The sequence below is a fragment of the Bolinopsis microptera genome, chromosome 1 (assembly GCF_026151205.1).
Source record: "Bolinopsis microptera isolate Bmic1 chromosome 1, MBARI_Bmic_1.0, whole genome shotgun sequence".
NCBI lineage: Eukaryota > Metazoa > Ctenophora > Tentaculata > Lobata > Bolinopsidae > Bolinopsis > Bolinopsis microptera.
In genome coordinates, this window is record NC_087072.1 from 19,321,764 (window position 1) to 19,345,046 (window position 23,283).

At 37.2% G+C, this 23,283-nt stretch overlaps 2 protein-coding genes across 4 annotated transcripts; one reads left to right on the forward strand and one right to left on the reverse strand.

The window, feature by feature from the left end:
• Positions 1–1,707: 1,707 nt before the first annotated feature.
• On the reverse strand, positions 1,708–5,673 carry LOC134822750 (uncharacterized). The gene is made up of 2 exons (XM_063834030.1): positions 2,658–5,673; positions 1,708–2,219 (listed from the first exon to the last, which is right to left on the reverse strand). Exons 1-2 carry the CDS (start codon positions 5,671–5,673, stop codon positions 1,708–1,710), a joined length of 3,528 nt encoding a protein of 1,175 aa, XP_063690100.1.
• A 1,249-nt stretch (positions 5,674–6,922) lies between these two features.
• On the forward strand, positions 6,923–22,163 carry LOC134819861 (microphthalmia-associated transcription factor-like). Of its 3 annotated transcripts, XM_063830015.1 has the most exons (4): positions 6,923–7,013; positions 7,917–8,023; positions 17,188–17,326; positions 20,547–22,163. In XM_063830015.1, exons 1-4 carry the CDS (start codon positions 6,935–6,937, stop codon positions 21,275–21,277), a joined length of 1,056 nt encoding a protein of 351 aa, XP_063686085.1. In that variant the 5' UTR covers positions 6,923–6,934; the 3' UTR covers positions 21,278–22,163. The 3 variants fall into 3 exon arrangements, with proteins under 3 accessions (XP_063686085.1, XP_063686097.1, XP_063686092.1); XM_063830027.1 differs by lacking the exons at positions 6,923–7,013; positions 7,917–8,023 and adding an exon at positions 9,521–9,637; XM_063830022.1 differs by lacking the exons at positions 6,923–7,013; positions 7,917–8,023 and adding an exon at positions 15,828–16,007.
• The last annotated feature ends 1,120 nt before the right edge of the window (positions 22,164–23,283 follow it).

Genomic DNA, 23,283 nt, shown 5'->3' on the forward strand with positions numbered 1-23,283 from the left:
TAAAATACATTAAATTCCTTTGACAGATATTAATACAATATTTTCCTTGTCTGTTCATAGTTGCGAGATTGTAACTATGTCTTGCTGTTGCTGAGACAAAGTCACGCGGCGCGCTCAAAAACTTGCCCTCAAAAATATATGAGGGCAAGTTTTATGGTGGTATTTGTAGGTCGCGAGTCAATTTTACTTTTGAAAACTTTTTGTGAGGTGTTTGAAGCCATCTTAATGTCTAAAGAGATGAAACCTTGACTAGCACCTACCTGAAAGGATTTTATCGATCGGGTTTATCTCAGATTTTCGATATCTCACTTCCTTTTTCCGCAGGTGACCGAAACGTACACGTCATTCTCTCGTAAAGGCGAGTACACTCTCTACTGAAACAAGTGCTGTGCGACACATGATTATCCTAGGATGATGAGAGTTAGTTTCTGGGAAAGCCCTAACGATGCTTAAAACGATAGGAACTGAAAAGTGATATGAATTATTGAAAACTTGTCCCCAGCACTTCGTTGAAGTCGCGAGATTCGATATCCATAAAGTAATGTCGCAAATTACTAGCAAAAACGTGCCCTCACGCGCGGGGGGTGTAAACAAGCATTGTCACAACATCTACAAAGCTGCCATATAGCCTGACTGACAATTTTCTCGACTGACTGACAATGTTTCTTCTTTTCCCCATTTAGAATACAAAGATTAGTACATTTTAGCTTATGATTAATATTATATTTTTACCTATAGTTTACCTAGATTGTATAGATTATATCATATTTATTGGTTTCTATTTTTGATATGAAATAAGTAATAAAATAATAAGCATTTAAAATGTTGCATTAACTCAGAGTGCCTTGTATTAAACTGAAAGACACATTTATTGGCCAGTAGGAAATTTCGCCATGGCCTTTGGGTCTAATTAGTATTCTGAAAGTAGAACGAAGAGCTGTTGCAAGTCTGAAGCCCTTTTTACTGCAGTGAAATGCCAAACGATTTTTGTATTGACTGGGAAATTTCATTTTAGAGCAGTAAATGTTATACAAATTTGCAAACGTTAGTTCTTACTACTGATCTCTCCTTTTGAGTCACAATTGTGACATTAATTACAACTGAAAAACCATCACACTTCTTTCTCATGAATAAGATACTCCATACAAATTTTCTGCTTGTTAAGCTATCTGTCTTTCATATCATAATTAGACTAGATTAAAAATAATGCAATTTAATAATAATAATGACGGCCCTTATTGTTGGGATTTGGGGATTGCGGGTAGTAGAAGTGAAACCAGTACTTAGGACTAAGCTCTAAAACCTAAAAGGGATAAAATAATAATTAGTAATATTAACATATTACAACATCTCCCTCTTTATAAAAACTCGTTAGATATCACGAGGTTGCGCGGCTTTATTCAAAATAAAATAAAAACTGAAATGCTGACACTGTGAGTAGATCTAAAATAAAAACGCTTCCGCGCGTTACAAAACAAACTGTTAACACGAGGTCATATCAAGCTCTGTACTATCCTCTTTCCTCTATGAAATAACATAAAATACATAAAATACATTTACGTTCCGTCTATAATAATCTTTACTAAATTTTACTGGTCAAACAATTCGGTTTATATATATACACCGCAAGTAGTACAAAATAACTTATCATCACTGTATGTGTGGTTAAACAATTTGGATTATACCGTAAGTACAACATCATTTTAATTATCGGCAGCATGACAACCGGCACTTGGAGGTGTGCTGACGGACTCTCGCTGATCTACGCAGCCCAGGAGGCTGGGGCAGCACTCCAGCAGGCGCTTGAGCAGGGGAAACGGGATCTGCTGCAGTGGTCACGGAGGCTCCTGCAGCACTACCACCTGTCAAAACACCAGACGGGGCAGGTGCAGTAGCTGGTACATTAACAGAACTATCCGGTACAACGGGATCTGTATTTGCTGTTGGTATGTGGTAATCCTGATCTGGGATAACAGTGAGTTGACGACGGGTATAGTCTGTAGTCAATAATCTCTTGTTTCTCAGTATCTGGTTTCCAGCTTGCGAAAGCAGTACATATGATCTACCGTTAGCATCAGATCTTGGTGCTAGGATTTTACCTGGCTTCCAAATCTTGTCAGATAGGTTGTCTCTATAACAGACTAACTGTCCTGGAACAAAATCATCTCTCGGAACGGTATGCTGGTTGTAATGCTGTTCCATATCAATTACACGTTTCTCTAAGACACGTCTGTATCTTTTATCATTTTCAGTAATCAATAAACTTGAACATGTTGGCAATTTCGTGCGCAACTCTCTGTTAAATAATATTTTTGCGGGACTCGGCAACTCGTTAGATATCGGAGTGTTACGATAATTTAACAAAGCTAAATGAATATCATCAGATTTCAAAATCGTGTTCTTTATCGTAGCTACATGTCTTTCAATAAAACCATTAGATTGAGCATAACCAGCTGAGGACAACGTATGTGTAATATCATACTTTTTTAAGAAATCTTTAAACTCTTTACTGGTATATAAAGGATCGCCATCAGATCTTAGCTTTTCTGGTAAACCAAATCTCGACACAACTCGTTTCAGTTGTTGAATACAATGATAAGAAGTAGGGTTTACTGGCAACATTTCAACTTCCACATATTTCGAAAAATAATCTGTACTAAGCTGGTACTCTCTACCTTTAGCACTGAACTTGTCTACCGATATTCTCTGCCAAGCCCGTTCAGGGACACTGTCTGGTCGCAGAGGTTCCTTTTTGGGGAAGCTGCGCTTCATCAAACAAGGTTCACACTTGCGTACCATCTCATCAATGTCTTGGTTCATGTGTAACCAATACACACTTTTACGTGCCAAGCTCTTACACCTAGATTGGCCTTGATGACCAACATGTATCCTCTCTAAGAGCTCGGGACGTAACTTTCGCGGAATTATGATCCTGGTACCAAAAAGCAGGATATCGTCGACGACAAACAAATTATCTCGCTGACTGAAATAAGACTTGGCAGGCAAGAGTCGTAGCAGCAGTCTTTGTATCCTTGGCGGTGCTTCAGCTATGGTTTGTTTGTTGACTATACTCAGCAAGGGCTTGTGATCAGTGTGTACCTGTATCTGTTTTCCGTACACATACTGGTGAAATCTTTCACAACCAAATACAATCGATAGTAATTCCTTCTCTATTTGGACGTATCGTACTTGTACTTGTACTGGTGTGAGACTTCTCGAAGCATAAGCTACTGGCTTGCCATCTTGCATCAGGCATGTACCCAAACCATACTGACTCGCATCACATAGTAGAGTCACTTCTTTCTTTGGATCATAGAATCCTAGAACAGGCTCACTGGTGAGTATCTTCTTGATGTTGTCTAGTGCCTTGTTCTGTTCGTGTGTCCAAATAAATTCTGTATCTTTGACTAACAGGGCTCTCAGTGGTGTCGTGAGCGTGCTCATGTTGGGAATAAACTTCGCAAGGAAATTGATCATACCCAGGATCCTGTGAACTCCTGTTTTATCGGTAGGATTGGGCATATCTAGAATATCCTTAATCTTTTCTGGATCTGGTTTTACTCCGTCAACACTGATTACACGACCCAAATATGTGACTTCCTGTAGTCCAAATTTGCACTTGGTGTCATTGAGCTTTACTCCGGCTTCACGTGACCTTTGTAGTGCAGCCTTTAAACGGCTATCATGTTCTTCTCTCGTAGCACCATGTACTAAGATATCGTCAAATACTACCTCTACACCTTCAAGTCTCTCGTAGACTTGCGACATTCGTTTCTGAAAGACTTCATTGGATGATTTTAATCCAAATGGAAGTCGGAGGTAGCGGAATCTTCCAATCAACGTATTAAACGTTGTCAGATAACTAGCTTTCTCTGTTAGAGGGACTTGCCAGTATCCGTCTCGAGCATCTAACTTCGAGAACAACACTGATCCACCCAATCTCGTCATAATCTCTTCATCTGACGGCAGCGGCGAATGTTCTCTGATAATAGCTCGGTTTAGGTCAGTAGGGTCTAAGCATACCCTTATCTGTCCGTTAGGTTTCTCGGTTACAGTCATAGAATTCACCCACTCGGTGGCTTCGTCCACCTTCTTTATCACCTTGAGCTTCACCATTCTATGCAGCTCATTCTTGACTTTATCTGCTAGTGTGAAAGGCGTTCTTCTAGGTGCATGCACTGCTGGAGTGGAGTTCTCTATTAGTTTTATATCGTAGGGCTGGCTGATACAACCAACTTGTTGGTTGCTGAAGACATCTGCAAACTCTTTGCTCAGCTCCTCGTACCTGAAAGTGTTAGTGACTTGGTCTACTACACGGTCTGAACTCTCACACGCCTGAACAGAGGGGTATGGATTGGGAATGTACTGTTTTAACCCATTACTCTTCACCTGCTCTCTGTTCGACTCACTTTGCACCCGACACTTATTCACCCGAATCTTCTCACACTGCTCCTCACTCTTCAGTGAGCTCTCTGCACCACCCTGGTGGTGTTGTGAGTGGCTTAGTGAATGATCTATATCCTTGTGATTATCAATCTCACATCTCTTGAATCTGTTGTGAGTTCCTGAAACCTTAATCTCTTCACTCGTGCTACCACTGTGCTTCTCTCTACTCTCACTCACAGCTGAAACTGATGTATTTGGGTTAACTAAACCAAGTTGATAACTAGTGTGTAAACCTAGCACTGGTTTTACTTCCAGTGGAACAACAATAAACTTGGAATTAACATTATTATTCTTTATCTTGCAATCTAAATTTACCTCACCGGAAACAGGAATATTTGCACCCCCGTAACCAGTCAACTTAACAGTGGAACCAGACAAATAACTGTCACTCCTAAAACATTTTGTATACAGTGAAAGCGGCAAAACATTTGCTTGTGCTCCGGTGTCAATTTTAAACTGCACTTGAACATCTTCTAACTCGGCATTTTCAACCCAATCTACACAGTCAATATCAATCTCTTTGCGGTGTTTACACTCGCACTTACAATCACATTGATTATCACTAGATACTGATGTTGTGGTTGTGCTGATCAACAGTCCCATAAACATAGAATCACTGTTGGAGTGGTCGCTGAAGCTTGTGGCGCTCTCTTGTTGAAATTCGTGTACTTTCTTGGTCCGACATTTCTTTCCATAATGTCCTACAAGTTTGCACACATGACAGGCAGCTTTGGAAGCTGGACACTGTGATCTGCTGTGATTTGGTCCACCACATCGTCCACACTCACCTGTTTTGTGAGTTTTAACACTCTCATTGCTACTATAACATTTCGATTGAGGTTTTGATTTTGAAGATTGGTGAAAGTTTTTGTTATTATATTTTCTGTTCACCTTGTCTATAGACAATGCACTCTTTTGATTGAAGAGTTTTTTCACATGGTTGTTGGCTGTTTCAACAGCCTTGATGCTCCTAATTGCAGAATCTAATGTCAAGTTTCTCTCGCGAAGAAGCTTTGCTCTAGTGTTTTGGTCATGAATGCCGCAAACTAAACGGTCTCTGATGAACTGATCTGAAATGTCTGTTTCTGCCTCCAGGACTTGTTCTTCAGGGGGATCAGCATCGTTCATGTATGTGTGTCTGTGGTTCACGACAAACTTACATTTAGCGGCTTGCGTTCTCAACTTGGTAACATACAGGTCTATCAGTTCTCCAGCATCCTGATTCATGCTGTTGAACTTGTGTCGTTCAACTGTAACATTAACCGATGCTTGAAAATGTGCTATGAGGGATTCCTTTATATGATCAAAACTGTCTTTCTGATTTTCTGATAGATTGTTTATTACTGTTTTTCCTTCATCACCAATAAATGTTGCTAAACAGGCTTTTCTTCGCGCATCTGACACATCGTCTCCATATAGTGCGAGTACCGCATTCTGGAAATCATTCATCCAAATGTCTATTTCCGTGTTTTGATGCGTGTATGGTTGAATCACCTCTTGAAGTCCTGACACCATGTTGGGATTTGGGGATTGCGGGTAGTAGAAGTGAAACCAGTACTTAGGACTAAGCTCTAAAACCTAAAAGGGATAAAATAATAATTAGTAATATTAACATATTACAACACTTATGTTACAGCTTTCACTGTAGTATAGGTGGCTGCAACCCCAAATCCATATAAACTTTTGTAATTTTTGAAGCTCTAATGAGAGCCTCTACCATTTGCACCATGGTCACACTGGGAAGCAAACTTTGTGTTAACCACAACACTGTCCGGCCGACATAATGTAATTTGACAATCATAATAAGTGTTAACTAATATGTTATAACAAATAATACAATTATCAAGTGTTTTTGATAATTTACAAATTGCTAAATATTTAATTTTTCCAACGACCCAACCTAATCTCAAACAGAACGTATGCCATCAAATCCGATTATAAACTCCTAGGTGCTGCTTTCTCTGGGAATCAATCCTCCTACTGGCACTAACATTTGTTTTTTGTGAGAATAATAATACGTTTATTAATTTGGCACAGGTGTTCCTTGGGTTGTTGCACAAAACGTTATGTTTTAGAATTTAGAATTGTGCCTTCATTTTTGAAATGTGAAGTTAACTTTCTTCGAAAAATCGAATTTGGGGTAAATTCAACCTCATATTTCAAGAACAAAGGCAAAACACCCCAAAAAACACATGTTTTTTCCCTGGCTGTGGTCAGTCTTTTCCCGAAAAGGAGGTTTACCTTTTTTGAGTTAAAGTTAAAGTTTTACATGTAATTACAGTTAAACCTCAATATTTGGCGCGCTATATCTCAAAACACAAGGTCAGATTTCGGTCCGGTTCTTGTTTGTCTCCAGCAGCTCAGATCAAATATGTGAAAACTGGAAAACGATTTTTACCCCCCCCCCCCCCCCTCTGGCCTTAATAAACCTGTTTTCTATTTGTTTGTCTAAATAACTTCATTCATCAAAAGTTAAAATGACCTGGTAATGCTGACATTTATGGACGACGACCCTTATGACAAGAACCTGAGTCCCAGATACCCCAAAAACAAAGGACACCAACATGGTAAGACATTCAGAAGTCTCACTCTATTCACAAAACAATGATAAGCATTAAGCCAGAAGTTCTTGGCAAGCAAATAATTAAGTGTGAAAATCATAATTAACATGACCATTGACCAAACTAATTTACTAAATTTATTATGTAACAATGATCCATTTTCTTGATCATTGACTATTAAGCTAGCTCATTGAATATCATTTTTTCCCGATCCATGACTCAAAGTGCCGAAGGCACAAAGAGTCAAGGACAAGGGTTAGCGATCGAGGTTTTTTTGGGATATGGTAGCCTTGCGACCGTACGTGCCTGCGTGCCTGCGTGCCTGCCTGCGTACGTGTCGCCCACGTGTCTGCCTGCGCAAAGTTATTTTGCGCGAAAATCTGAATTAAACAATTGTTGGCGCGCGGTGCTGAAATGTTCAAGTACATTGTTAATTTCACCATGTACGCATCCCGCTAGAGACTAATTGATAGCATAGTATTATTATTTTGACTTAGTATTACTATTTTGCACAGATCCGTGTCAGGTTGCATAAACAATAAACATATGGTTACATAGAAATATACACGATTTTCAAATTAAATATGGAATTATATCAACTGGGCGGCGCTCGGCCTGTCACTCCGCCATATCTGCATGCTTATAAACAGTAAAGACTGGGGTCCCCAGGTGGTATGGAATATGATCAAATACTCCATCACGGATCGGGAAATTGAGCGGCCATCCACAAAAGAAAAGCGGCCGCATTTCTTGTTATACACACTTTCAAAAGGAATGAAGGATCCCAGTAAATAGATAGATTGTAGTTATGTTTTGCACTCATATATATTGCATAATATTTTTAAAATATTTTCGTGAGTATGTGATACAGCCTTTTGGTTTTGGGTGATTAAAATATTTGCAATTCAGTTGCAGAGAGTGACAGACGATACCCTTCTACCTTCTACCACACTCCACCTAACTACGGAGATGAGCAGTTCTTAAATGATGACCCCTTGCTATCCAGCACCAACGAGGTACCTCCATCCTTCCTATATTTTAGATTCACTTGTGTTTGCTAATTGCCATGCAGCTCATTGTACTTTTTTCAAGTTCATTTTGCTGCTGCAATATAAGAATCTTGTAAACTTACCCAATTCCCAATTGATGATGTAAGTGTACAGTCTGTACACTTGCGAAAACTTACCTGAGAAAGCACCAAAAGTTTATGATACTTTGTAACTTTGTTGGCCTTTTCATTCACAGTAATAATTGATCACACTCACTGACTGATTTTGAACTTTTAAAAATATTTCCCTATTTTGCAATCAAGTAAAAAGTGTACCTTTATTATATGTGTTGAAACCATTTGATCAGGCAGTTGCTGTTAAAATATTAAAGTAAAAGGGAATTGTATCTTGGGTTTGAATATGCTGCAATAGTTTTATTTTCAATATTATGAGGGTTGAATACTGTATAGTGTATTAACAAACAGCCCCACACACTCAATCAATCTTTCCCTGAATATCATCCTATTTGAATAAGAAACATTTAAGTGGCCACAAGATAATATACAATCTTGCTGCTCTCATTATTTGGCAGGAGCAAAACAATTATACACAGATAGAATATTAAGGTGAGTGGGACTTTATTTCGCCCAATCCTCTCATCACGACGATGTTTCAGTTTTTCAATAAAGAACTTAACCCAGCATGCTTGCTGCAGTTCATTCTGCAGTTACGGGGTATCCTATAATATACTTTACAATACATTATTGATTATACTATTGCAATTTATTTAACTTTCTCTGAACCTCTCTTGGAACCTATTTAACATGAATAACTTAACATCAAAAACAATTGTACTGTTTCCTGAAATGTCACGGTAAAATAACAGACTGCAGCCAAGGTAAAACTCTGTAAAAATTGCTAAATATGACGTGACCACTACCGTGATAGTACTAGTATGTATATTATATTATGTAAAAAGATAGAATATATTCAACTATTGCTTTTCGTGATTGGGTATTTAATGGTAACTGGCTGAACTAAGGGCGCTATTTGATTTTGCTAGAACCTGGAAGTGAAATGAAATTAATGTTAGAAGTGAAATTCCGGCTTTAATTACTTTAAAATGAAGGCAGAAGGATGTCTGTCCGAGTTAAATAGTTGTATGTATTTGGAACTTATATATATAACATGCATGTTTCCAATATTTGTCCAGCTGTCCATATCTCATTAAATCATCACAATATTACATAACAGCAGAACTGGTATTTATTCTACATTAGATCACTGCTACCCACTTCATTACTTAATATTCCAAATTGTTGTCATCATCAGCCTAATCCCATGATCTCCCCATAACTTTACTAGCCTACAGTGAGTATTGTGCGAGAATGAAAAGCAAGTGCAATCAATAGCTTGTGGTTGGAGCAGCGGGACTGGTAACATGACACTGTCATCCTATACACCAGTTTACATCAAACATATTTACCACTCCTACCTTATCTATCCTTTGTAGATTAGGCTAGCAACACTTTAGCTTCCGTCCCAACCGCCTTGCTTCGTCGAACACATATTTGCTCACATTTTTGCCACTTTTTAGTACGAAACCTAATCATGAGCTCTTTTGGTGCTGACTACGTTATGGTGAGTACTGCCTCGACTACCCTCATATTATTATGTAGGAGTAATATTTATTTAATTTATCATTTTATTTCATTAATGAGTTAAACGGTATTAAACAATTTCAATTCAATCTCAAAGTTTCTATTTCTATTTCATTTGACGCAAATGTCTGTCTGCAAGTAAAAATACTGCCACCGCAGAGGTCGTTACAACAGACTCTGAAGATTACCTTATTTATGACCTCACCTTATGTTTGGATGGCCTGCAGAAGATATGAATTTTACACATATTACATTTATTATTTATAATATTACATATTATTCATTATTTCACATGTGTTCATTATTTCACATAATTATTATTTAACATATTCATTGTTTTATCACGGTGTTTATCAAGTTAGTACGTGAGTTAAAACAAAACGATCGTAGGTTATCATTAGTTCATTAAACTTACCAATTACGTAGTATAGCTGTTGTAAGTTGTATCACATACATTGAATGTAAGACAAAAGAAATTGGAATCGCGTTATAAACAGATTTGGCACAATATTTAGTCTCCCATTTAATGAGCTGAAGATGTTCGGAATGATGGTATGTACGTGTTATTCGCTCCCGCTCTAAAGTGTACACTTGCCAGTTTTAGTACCTTACCCGCTGTTGAAGGTGTTTATCCAATATGAGCAGCTGAAAGTTTGTACAAATATTCACAAGCTGCATAACTTTAAAAGCCCGGATATAATACGAGCATGTATTTTAATTTGTAACTCTCAGTGCTGGCTCCTTGCCAATAACGAGTTCTACTAATTGCATACTCATAGTTACTCTAAACTGTTAATTGGACTATGTACACTGTTCCGCTTATTGCCTTTATTCTCTTCATTATTTCTCAGCTCTGTTGTTTCATTAACTTTTACACGTGCAAATTATAAATATTGGCAGGTCCAACAGCACGTGTGTACACTGTACAGGGCCAGTGTGGTGTTACTCACCTTGTCACCTTATATACTATGTGAGTTGTCAAGCTATACTCTGATGATGCACTCTCGGAAGCGGACCAGGAATCCTGCCAGTATGCATAACCATTCCTCACACGAGAGATGCTTGGAACCTAGCCAAGAATCCTGCCAAGAATATGTGGACCGGAACTAACACTACCGGATTATTATCATTATATTATTGTTTCTGGGGCTTTTTAAATTCTACATTATCTCCTGATGTTATGAGAAGGTGAGATGTTTAGGATATATTGTTAATCTTATGTACGTAGCTTCATTCAGTAACGTAATAATGAATAATGTACAGTTATAGCATTATTATTCTACACGCCGTAGTAACAGTGGTCAACACACTGTACCATGTAACCCACTAGCTGGTACACGCCGTAGTAACAGTGGTCAACACACTGTACCATGTAACCCTCTAGCTGGTACACGCTGTAGTAACAGTGGTCAACACACTGTACCATGTATCACACTAGCTGGTACGTGCTGGAATGTAATGGTGATGTCACCGCTATGTTTACCAGGAAGACTGAATAGTTGGCATGGAATTTCTGAAATTCTTTCAGTCTCGACTTGAGATCAACTACCGTACAACTACATGTTGTTGTTAAGTGTAGGCCTGCTTTTTTAACATTAATTTATTTGTTATATGTTAAAACTTGTTACATTTTCATATTCTGCAGCTCCAATTCTAAATTCTAATGTCAGTGTTAAAATGTGTTATTCGATATTCTACAAGCTACTACAGAATTATACCATAATAATATTTAGCTGCAGTCAAAATAGCAGTCCCATGTTGGCGCCTGATTTTTAGAAGTTAACAATTATCCAATCTCTAAGTGTTAAAGAATTTGTAATCGTTTAAAAGCTCGTACAGTTACAAGATTACTTATAATGAATGTAAGTTACAGGAAGAATCATCTCGAAAGGGGTGTAAATATCTTGTACATGACCTATTATATGGAATATCAAAACACAGAGATGTGCGAATTTGCACTTGCAAAGTTGAAAGTATGGCCCCACAAGTTGACCATTTTATTTTATGATAAATTGTACACCACTTTTCACAGTTGTACAGTTAATTTCACATCACTGTTACACCTCGCACATAACCTCAGTAATATTGGTGTATTAAAGAATTAGCAGCATGGTTACCCCTCTAATATTCAATGGTCACTCCCCCATCATGAAATGTTTACTTCTCGAATAATACCACTAATTCTAAAGAAATGAAAACAAGGGTCTGGAAATCACCAGATGGTTCTGTATTTGTTATGATATCGTCAGGATAACATATATGACATATGTGATACGAGTAAATACAGTATGCTTATAATATTGGCTGTTACTCCCCAGACACACAGCAGTTACGCTAACCTACACTTTAATACTAATAATGGCACTCAGTCAGACACGCAGCAGTTACGCTAACCTACACTGTAGTACTAATAATGGCACTCAGTCAGACACGCAGCAGTTACGCTAACCTACACTGTAGTACTAATAATGGCACTCTGCCAGCAGTATTAATATCCGGGTATTTGCATTGTTTGAGACATAATAACACTACAACACTGTTGTGAAGGTAATGAGGTTGTCTGGTAGACGGACGGTAGTTCAGTAGTTGCTCACGTGATATTTACAGGAAACTAACACAGACACTTTTGTTTTATATCTCGTCTCAACAAATTGTTGTGATGAGTGAATAGAGGGGGTAATGGAGGGTTTAATTTCAAATGTTCGGAAATACAGTAGATTTTAGTCACGTATATATATATATATTTGAGACATTCAGTGAAACAGTAAAACACGAAATTCACATTAAGCTATCGATTGTGTAATCTTTACATGTCTCATTCTGAAAGCAAGTTTATTAAAATAACTGTTCTATGAAGTAAATTAAAAGCATGACAAAAATAGATCAATACTGAGATGGGAAATTTGTGAGTAAGTCTCATTCAATCATAAGATATAAACAAAAGATGCAGAGGTGAAAGTAAACATCAAAATGCAAGTGTCTGTGGAAAGATTAATATTAAAACATATCATATAAAGGTCAATTTTTTATTTCATTAAGAGCACTACGTTTATTAAGTCCTCCAAAGTCACTGAGGGTCATAAGCTGGTTTTGCCAAAATGATTCTCTTTCTTTAGCAACCCTACTTCTATCTTCTAAGGTTAAACATTTTATAAAATCTAGCTTTTCAAAAATAATAACCTCTATCTGATCGGATAACTCATTGTCAAACGTTTTTAAGGGCTCTTTGGTAAGATTATGGAACTGGTTATCGTTAATCTTTCTTTAGCAACCCTACTTCTATCTTCTAAGGTTAAACATTTTATAAAATCTAGCTTTTCAAAAATAATAACCTCTATCTGATCGGATAACTCATTGTCAAACGTTTTTAAGGGCTCTTTGGTAAGATTATGGAACTGGTTATCGTTAATCTTTCTTTAGCAACCCTACTTCTATCTTCTAAGGTTAAACATTTTATAAAATCTAGCTTTTCAAAAATAATAACCTCTATCTGATCGGATAACTCATTGTCAAACGTTTTTAAGGGCTCTTTGGTAAGATTATGGAACTGGTTATCGTTAATCTTTCTTTAGCAACCCTACTTCTATCTTCTAAGGTTAAACATTTTATAAAATCTAGCTTTTCAAAAATAATAACCTCTATCTGATCGGATAACTCATTGTCAAACGTTTTTAAGGGCTCTTTGGTAAGATTATGGAACTGGTTAGATTTGGATTTTTACCCAAAAACTTGCTCAATATCACCTGTTCATCACATTTTACCGTGTTATTTTGACGACGTTATGTTAATGTAGGGGTATTTGCCAGGCTACTTGACATTCCAGCTAGTCACCAGCTGACAACCCATGTTAATTAACTGAAACCCCGGTTACACCCACCTTTTTAATCAAATCGTAATTTGATCACCAAGTTTTGGTGGTAGATTTACTGTTCTGTAGAACCTATATTCTTGCTATTATTTCTCGGTTAGAGTTAAATAAATGGCCGGTAGTTTTACATTTATTTTACACAGTTTGTTTAATGTGATTGTGAGCCTGCAGTCTGCACAAAAAGTGTAGATAACGTCACATTACAGTGGGGTTTTTCCCCGTATTACATGTATTATTGGCGTGCCTTGACATGCCACACCCTCGTGAGACCCACTCTACCGTGTAATAATTTAGTATCCTGGTACAAATCAATAGTAATTAATACTAATAAGTAATATGCAACAATATTGAATATTAGCATTATATCCTTAATATTATCCCGTACGTGTTATCCAATCTTACTTTATAGAACTATTATATTATGTATTATAATACTATGTGTATAATAATATCATGTATACTACAAGTTACCCACTACCCAGCTTCTGCACGCTTTGTGAATAAAACCTACGCAAGCTTTCTCCATTATTTTAATAAAAAATAAAGATTTAAGTTTCTTAAAACAACTTCTGAAAACAGCTCTCAAGGTGGGCCATATTATTTGTAATACTAGTGTCACCCGGCCTTCGGCCGGGATTTCACTGCTGCAGTTAAAAAGAATAGGAGCATTTACCCGTTGAGTCAAAACCCGAATTAGGTGAGCAATTCTATTCGGAGTGCCCTCACGTATCCAATGGTATCTTAAGCAATAGTAATAGTATCTTAAACAATAATCAATAGAAATTAACCCTTAACACCACACCCGCCTATCATATTTGTGAACACGCATAACATTGTCGTATGAAAGTATGAACTCTCTCTGCAGTCCAAACAGTGCCCCCTCCCCTAAAGAGATTATAGTCTATAATCTTACCCGGGTAACTCAATTACACTAATTATGCAGCTACATATGCGAGCCCCGTAACTCTTACCGTTCTGCTCAAGCCATTTTATGTAACATTTGTGGTACAAAACCATCAATTAAACCACTTAGCAACGACCGATTTAAAAAACCTTTATCATTTAACTTTGTCAGAGTTTTGTCGGCACTTTACCGAAAAAATCAGTCCCGCAACTCTTACCGTTTTCTTGATTAAGCCGCTCGGAAATTACAAACAGACAGACAGACAGACAGATAACACACATTCTGGGATTATTAGTTAGATAGCGGAAACTTTCATTCCTCTTGCCAATATAGGGTAAGGGAGTGGAGATTAATTCGTAAGTTCTGCGGATCTTCTGTTTTTTACAAGATTTCAACATCATTCTGTTTGTAGCTCTTTGCAACGTAGCAACAGTTTCAATGTTTTAGATAAAGAGATAAGATACTCTTGTTGCGTCGAGCTAATTATGCTTAATTCAAATATAGGCTTAATTCAATTTACACCTTAATATTATCTAATGCATGATGTAATGTTAAATTCCATGCATAATGACCAGTGAGTAGCCCGTTACTTTCGCTTTCGACTCTTACATTTGATTTTTTGTCCAGAATTTTTTGTCCAGAATTTCTTCTGAAATAGCGCTTTACTCGTGAGTTAGTTGTTCGAACCATAGACTATGATCTGAAAATAAGAAATATTTAACTTCCAATTATATCGATTAGTCTTATTCTTAGTGTTTACAGCTCTGACACTGCATAGTTTGACAGAGACTGAGAGTTCCCACCATAGTGTGTAACATTAACTGTTTAATTTATGTTGCATATTTTGACACCAAGGGAAACACACAATATGAGGCTTGAATTCTTCGTAAAATCTTTTGTTTAATCTAACTGTTTAATTTGTTGAATCTTTAGCGGGAATTAAAAGCCGCATTATATATGATAACCACAAACTCTCAAGATAACCGCTAACTCTCAAATTCTTGAATTTAAATTCCACTCAAATGGAACACATTAAAACTCGAACACTATTCACGACTCCGACCGAAAAAGCATAAATAATGAACCACAGCGATATATATATTATATAAGATATAGATATTATAGATATTACCATCTCAATACAAGATGCATAATACTCTTTTAAACCCACATTCTTTGCATTTCTCCGCCGTTCATGCACAGTACTGTTAAACTACAAGCTATGATATGCTGGCTATTGTTTGGCAGTTTTAAACGTTGAAGCTGTTGGAAAGTTGCACAGATCAAGACGACGGACAGCTGGACATGTCAGCTGATTTAGCCTGCCACTGCTTTGACTGTCTGGAGCTTGTTCTGACTTCACTTCAGCTCTCTTCTTCTTCTTCTCGCTGTTTCTCCTCTACTTTTACTTTACTTTGCAGTCTGTGTAATAGTAGTAGATCTTGTTAACTGTATTATATCTGCATTGTTATGAAGCGAAGGTTTTTACTTGTTGATGAATCAGACGAGGTAATCCAAGCGTTCAAAAGTGGTCGGACACCATCTTCTCTACTCGATGTGGACGTGGTTAATGACAATGTAAGTGTAGTGGTTTTTGGCATTGTCCATCACCGGATATCGTTTTGTTGGATCATTTCCAAGTTTCAACACTCTCCATCTTAATCTTCCGGATGTCAAGCTTTTAGTTGTAATGCGAGGGTAGTCATACATGATAAACCTCCTACACTTGCGTGATACGACCCCAGCATGTCTCAAACGTGAAGACAGCAGACGACCACCTTGTTTTTATTAACGTGCTAAATCTGCAATCATTACTATGACTTAACTCTAATTTTTATTATAAGGTTATTTTACTTATATAGACATAATTGATTCATTTTCTGAACGTTTAATGAAGTTATTAGCACCTACATATTTCAACAGCTAATTACAATGTTGCCGCTGTTAATTAGTTAATTAGTTTACCCATCCTTCACACTACGTCACACTGCTGGCATTATACTACTACTCCTTACAATCTGACTCATTTATAACACATAATAATACAACAACTCAAGGTTTTCACAGCTGCTTGTTATTGTAGACATGTTGTCTGCGTATTTTATTACATACGAATATTTTTGACTGATGGGAGATCGCTTTTAAACTTTATAAACGTTATAAATTTAGATAAATATAAATTTGAAGAATGAAATCCTCTTCGCCAGAGATATTTAAGTCAATAAAGAATAGTAGAGTTCATTTTGCATAAGCGCGCGTTACAGCAGACCATAAGTTTCTAAGTATCTGATGGTTAATGGCTATGAAATAAGCCAATAAGGACAGGGCAAAGCAAGGACAGGACGAAATCTCTAACTTTTGTTTCCGTTTTGAGGGTTCAAGTTACGGCATGGTATTGATAGCGCACAATGGTTCATTTTAGTAATGATAATAACCGGTCTTACTGTATTACGAAAATATTAGATCACAATATCATAAATTCAAGAGAATTCTGGAGAACCTTTGTAGATGAAATTTATAATTCAGGTAGATAGTAGAAAACAACCAGACCAAATTCGATTGATATTCTCAAATTTCCATACCTCTCATATCCCATTTCTAAGACAAAAAGTCAGGTCCACTCATTACAATCTAGCCTTTGCAACATTCACTTCACTTTCCTACAACACGCTTTCAGTAAAACAAAACAATTTCCAGAAACTCGACTGACCCCAATATTTGTCTGTGAAAGTTAACTAACTCTACTCTCTCTCTGCAGGTGGAGTCAGCTTTAGATAACCCGACCCCTTATCACCTGAAGGAGAATCAGAGGAGGCAAATACAACAGTACATGTCCAGCCAGCTAACTCCTGCTAACCCTCAGGCTCAATCTTCCAGCTCCATGCTGTCTCCCAGTAGTGAGTCTCATCTTCTTTATTTTATTAAATACTTGATTAATAATGATGCAACATTTGCCCAACATTTCTAGTGATTCCGTTTACTATTTCCTTTTCCTGAAAAAGAGCATTTTTTCTTGTCGCAACAAACGGAATTGTTATAAATTTTGCATCAGAATCATTACAATAATGCGAGTTTAATGCGACTAATAAACGAGGATACTTTATACTGAAGAAAATATGAACAATTTATTTCACTTCTTAATGAAAAGCTCTGATATAGAGAAATGTACAATTATCATCGGAGAATAGTAATCTCCAGCTTATGAGAAAATAACACATCCAACATAAGTTTGTCCCTTAATAACGCATCTAACATAAGTTTGTCCCTAAATAGCACATTCAAGATAGGTTTGTCTTTAAAGACAATGACGTTTTTAGGCATCCAGTTGAGAGTATTGTCTTGTCTTGGCAGCTATTATAAACTTATATTGCTAATCGATTACAGAGATAAACCGACTATCTTTTGTCATCTAACTATACATCACATCACAACAAAGAGAGTGTGTCTATAGGCTAATACCATGCTTCACGGCTAACAAACTTAACTGGGTTTCCACTGTCTAGTCACCGGTGTCTACGGAGAAGACGCGAGGAAGTTGGGTTGTTAAAAATTAGCAAATAAAAGTGAGGTCTTTGTGTACCCTTTGTGCCAAATACTAGCGTGTTTCTGCCCTTTTTCAGTGTATCTTTACATGTAGTTTGTAACATGATATTGATACAGTCTACAAAATGAAACGACCGGTTGAGTCAGACAAATGTTTCAATCATGATACAAAACCATGATATCATCAGTGACAACTGAGGTATAGGAACTAAAATCAAAATTACAAAGCTAAAATTTAACATAAACAATCACTCGTGAAACAATACTAGGGGTTAGATGTATGAGTCATTAGATTATAAAAGGAATTTCCGTTTATGGCGGCATTTTGTGAGGATTTCCGTCCTGGAGTTAAGTAAGTGTGGGTCAGAGGATCGAAGTAAGATTTCTAATTTCTCAGACGTGCACAGATCGCAGCTGTTCTGGCCGGCTCTGTATCCGTGTCCACGTCTGATTATTTTCCATTCGATCCTGAATTCTAACCCACGGTCTTTGAAGGACCAGATCTTCTCCGACAGTTTGGTTCTATTTCGGTACCGCTCCAGGCGAAATGATGACGTGTGCCCGTTGTACCGGTCCTTGAATGTGCCCTCCGTCATTCCGATGTAGTGGTGCTTCTCATTTTCCGTACGGAGGGTCGCCATGTATACCACAGACTTCGATAGGCACTTTCCGTCTAGTGGGCAGGAGTTCCTGGAGCGGCAGTTGCACTGCCGTGTGGTGGGTTCCTGGGTTTCCTGGTGCTGACGAAGCAACTGCTTGTTCCGGGATTTTATGAGGCATTCCATGTTTTTCATACAGCTGTATGAGACTTTTACACTGTTCCGGTTCAAGATCTTGTGTAGTGGATTGTCCTGAGGGAAGTGTTTCTCCAACAGATTGAAGAATTTCCTTCCAACATTGGTCTCCACAGTGACAGAGAAGGGGGGATTTGATACAGTCTATACCGCCGCTGCAGAATCTGCTTCTTATTCCAACTGCTTGCGGAGTTATAAACATGTTCGCAATTTCAGGACTTTTTCTTAAGAATGTTAACTGAATGACGTAAAAGTACCAAGATTAAGTTTTATCTGTGAATTATGACGCTTGCATACCTCTTATCAATACAATGGTTTAAAGATAAGGTTAATATAGACCCCTCCATCCTAAATTTCTGGAGATAAATTCTAAATGTTGTATTAGTTCTGTGTGTTTGGTAACTGGATATCCTGGTGATGGGAGGCACTGGTGACGTTTACAGTTTTGTTCATCCTTGTTCCTGGTTTTGATAACTAATTTTAATCTGTACTTGGAGTAATCATAGTTATTTTAAAGTTTGATCTCAGGCGGCTTTATTGCGTAGATTATCTCACAGAATATTACTAATTTAGTGACGCACTTTGAAGTCATAGTATAGATAAGAGGTTTCTCTGAGTTTGAGGGTTGGAAACCGCAGATAGTAGGATTTGTAAGATCATGCAGCTTACTGCTATTGTACGGTTACTTAGCTAATATTTAATAGCCATGTGAAACGTGATTGTTGGAATGATCGAAATAGAATAATAATGAAGAAATTGCATTTAAAGGAGCGTCTAAACTGACAATTTTCAGCGCCTTTTCACATTGATCATGAAATTATTCCATTCTTGACGATTGAGAGGCCAAACTCAATAACCTTAATTTAAACGTTTTAAACTAAACATAATTCTCTCACCTCACCAAAATGACGAGCATTCGAGAGCAATTTCTGAAGAAGCCTCATTTTGATTGCACGACTCTGGTTGGCTATTAGAACTTTGTATACTACATATTATTGTATATCCCGTACTGCAGTTAAAGATGTAAAAAATCAAAAAAATTCCTCGAATAGTTTCAATTCTTGGAAATGGAAAAATTACATGAATATCAAAATATTGAATCTGATTACTGTTATTGAGGTATATTGAGTTTGGTATCCCAACTGTTGAAATTGCATACATAGGTCATAATCAGTCCTCAAGGTTACAAATTGTATCTATTTATAGGCTCGTAACACTGTTACAGTGTAGACTGTAGAGTGCTGAGTAGAGTACATGGCTGAATAATAACATACATTATGGTCACTTATTGGTCACTCAATTTCATGCGGCCCCTGAAATACACACAGCTTGTACTTCATGATGGACGTTGGTACTTTGGTGACAAAATCATCGAAATTTTGTATTATAATTGCATCATATTATAAAGTCATTGAATTGTTGATATATTTCGATTTCGTATTGAGTTGTGATAAATAAATTTCTGATGACTTGCTTTCCCAAGTGCGTCAGCAGGCTTTTTACTACGCAAATCTCGGTAATGATACAATTTTTCGTAGCGTTTTAAAGATAGTAAGGGTCATTTAACTTGCCGTGGTAAGATCTACTGAATCCTCGTATTAAATAACTCTACTCAGAAACAGATTACAGTGGTTATTTCGCCTCCACATATCCAGATCACGCTATGATATCAGTAGATATGATAACTATAGAGATATGATCACAGTTCCTACCCTTTATTATATATTTATTATATATAATAAAGGAGGATATATATATCCTCCTAACCCCCTTTCCTCAGGACTCTCCCCCAAGTCGATGACACCAGACACCCCACTCTCTCCCGACGATCTGAACATGAACTTTGGTAACTTTGAGATAGACTCCATCCTTGAGACTATATCCTCCCATGATAACGAGGATCAGCAGATGAATATTGAGATACCGATAAACTCCCTGCCGTCCTCCTACACATTTAGCCAGACAGTGCCCACTCACCCTCCCCCCGGCTCCATGTTCAACTACTTCCCCCACTCTCCCAGCACCTCCAACTTCAATGTCATGCCCGGTCAGACTTCAGCTGTCATGTCGTGTCCGGCCCACCTGGGCCTTCAGAAACCAGAGAACTACGGTGGTCAGCTCGATATGAAACAGTACACTAAGGACCGCCAAAAGAAGGACAATCACAATGCGATCGAGAGGAGGCGGAGGTTTAACATCAATGATAGGATAAAGGAGTTAGGGACACTCCTACCCAAACAGGATCCGGAAATGAGGCCTAATAAAGGAACCATCCTCAAGTCCTCGGTCGATTACATACAGTCACTGCAGGGTGAACAGTTGCAATGGCAGCGGGAACGCGAGGCCATGACCGCGCGCATCAGCCAACTGGAGAATTGTCTGCGTAAGCACGGCATCAGCGATAAAGAGTGGGTCGCTCCTTCAGAATACAATGAGATCACGGCACACCACCATCAAACTTTCTCCATCAAAATCAAGCAGGAACCAGACCAATCGTTTTACAGTGATTAAAACCCAGTGGATCTTTTACTATTTTGTGAGTTGTGCAGTAAATTATAATTATTATTTGCATCCCATCCCGCCAGAAAAAGTGCATGGTAGAACAAATTTCAACATGTTAAAATATTGCGTGAGATGTTAAGCTAATTTATTCTTTCTGTTATCTTGAGAGATTTTTTGGCTCTTGATTTTTCAACAGCCTGTTGACCCCCAGCGGAAACAGCTGGCAAATTATTCGTTGAGAAATCCATATTATAATTTTTATGGTAAGTTTGTAGAGGTTTATAACTTTACGATGAATCTTAACAGAAGAAGATTTTAGTTGTATTTTGTTAATTTTGTGTTAAAACATATGAAGGGTTATGATTTATTAAAATGCTGTGTTGCATTCGTAATAAAATGTTTTTTGTTGTTTAATTCGTTATTATGAATTTGTAAATACAGCGATTCATCCGTCTACTTGTATATAATAAAAGACTGTGAATGTATCTTCAAAACTAATATCCTTAAAAGTTTATCTTGATATGATTTAAGTGTTTATTTTGTCAGTTTCTCAATTCATTGTATTTAATTGCTTTACAGACGATATTTAAGATCTTCAAAAGACTTTCCCTTGGAAGATATTTTATCAGAGGGTGGTTCCTGATATACCGATTTTATAAGGGAATACCTCAGTAAAATATTTTTAACTCATTTATGATCTCATTTTTATCTTCTCCAAACCTTATCTGCTGGCTATCATTCAGCAACTTTTAAAGATTTTTACGTTTGCTTTAATGATGGAAGGTATCAACCCATGATGATGGTATTTTAAATAGTTTTTATAAGTTTTAAACTTCTCATAGACTAATTTTGTTTCCAAACTTAATTTGTTACTATTTTCATTTAGACCTTATAACGAGGAGTTTTTGTGTTTTAGACTAATTCAGTGTAAAGTAAAACATCTAGAACTTTCCGTATGTGCTAATTATAGAACCACATACACGTCTTTTGGACGGAACGCGCGAAGCTCAATTATTGTTACAGAAAACTCAGCAGCGCACAGCAAGAAATGCGCGTTCCAGTGCGATGTAAACAAATAAGCAAATTTAAGCGTGTAGAACGGAAGGTACACTTCGAATGTCGAACAAATTCCTGATTTCATGCCAAAATTTGTACGCAATGAACCGTTGAATATGTAGAGCTTACTAGTGGTTACAAATACTTTCAACACTACTATCTAAATTATAACAAATAATTCGAGCTCACTGTTTAAGCTTGAAACTGGCCAGAGGGGGTTCGTAGTCCACCGGCATGATCAATGGCACCGCATAGCAATAAGCAAACATTTGCTTCATGTTCTAAGAAACAAGCAGCACAGTGGAATAATTAACGTGTATGTGATTAATGATTATCGACTAAACACGATACTCCATAGTAGTAAATAGATGATTCCCCGAATTGTAACCAGTATTCGTACTTATACGACTACCACAATTCGGGCTATACCTTAATATTTAATACCCTTAATCGACCAACATTGTCACAAAGTTACTTCTAGCCCTTAACTTTTAGGTATGGTTAGAGGGGGTATCCACATATATGATATAGTATCAAGTGTGACTTACTTAATGAAGTTATGGGTGATGAATTGTCATTTTAGTAACCAAGTGTCATATTGTGATAACTAAATGAGTTGATATTGTAATAAACTTGCTCGTAGGGTTGATATATCGTCAAAAAGCGAAGTTTCATAATCAAATGTCACATCTGTGACACTTTGTTATAATAAAATTTGACTATTGTTACAGTTATTACCATTTACCACGTACGTGGTATGGGTCAATAATGAGATTGCAAAACACTTACGGACTTAAAGATATTACAACTATCAATATCCTACAGGCAAGACCATTTGTGATAATATCATTCCAACAATGTCACAATATGCAACATTGCCACCTTTTACGTTCCGTCAAATGCGTGACATTCATAATATGGACGTGACATTCACTGTAGACAATTTGAATGACCATATC

Bases quoted from the DNA above. Each gene is read 5' to 3' on its own strand.
- LOC134822750 (XM_063834030.1), bottom strand. From the start codon at position 5,673: ATGAATCAGGATGCTGGAGAACTGATAGACCTGTATGTTACCAAGTTG. The intron at 2,220-2,657 runs GTACAGATTATT...GACGTGTCTTAG, and splicing joins AGGTAGAGAGTACCAGCTTA to AGAAACGTGTAATTGATATG.
- LOC134819861 (XM_063830015.1), top strand. From the start codon at position 6,935: ATGCTGACATTTATGGACGACGACCCTTATGACAAGAACCTGAGTCCC. The intron at 7,014-7,916 runs GTAAGACATTCA...TTTGCAATTCAG, and splicing joins AAACAAAGGACACCAACATG to TTGCAGAGAGTGACAGACGA. The intron at 17,327-20,546 runs GTGAGTCTCATC...CCCTTTCCTCAG, and splicing joins CTCCATGCTGTCTCCCAGTA to GACTCTCCCCCAAGTCGATG.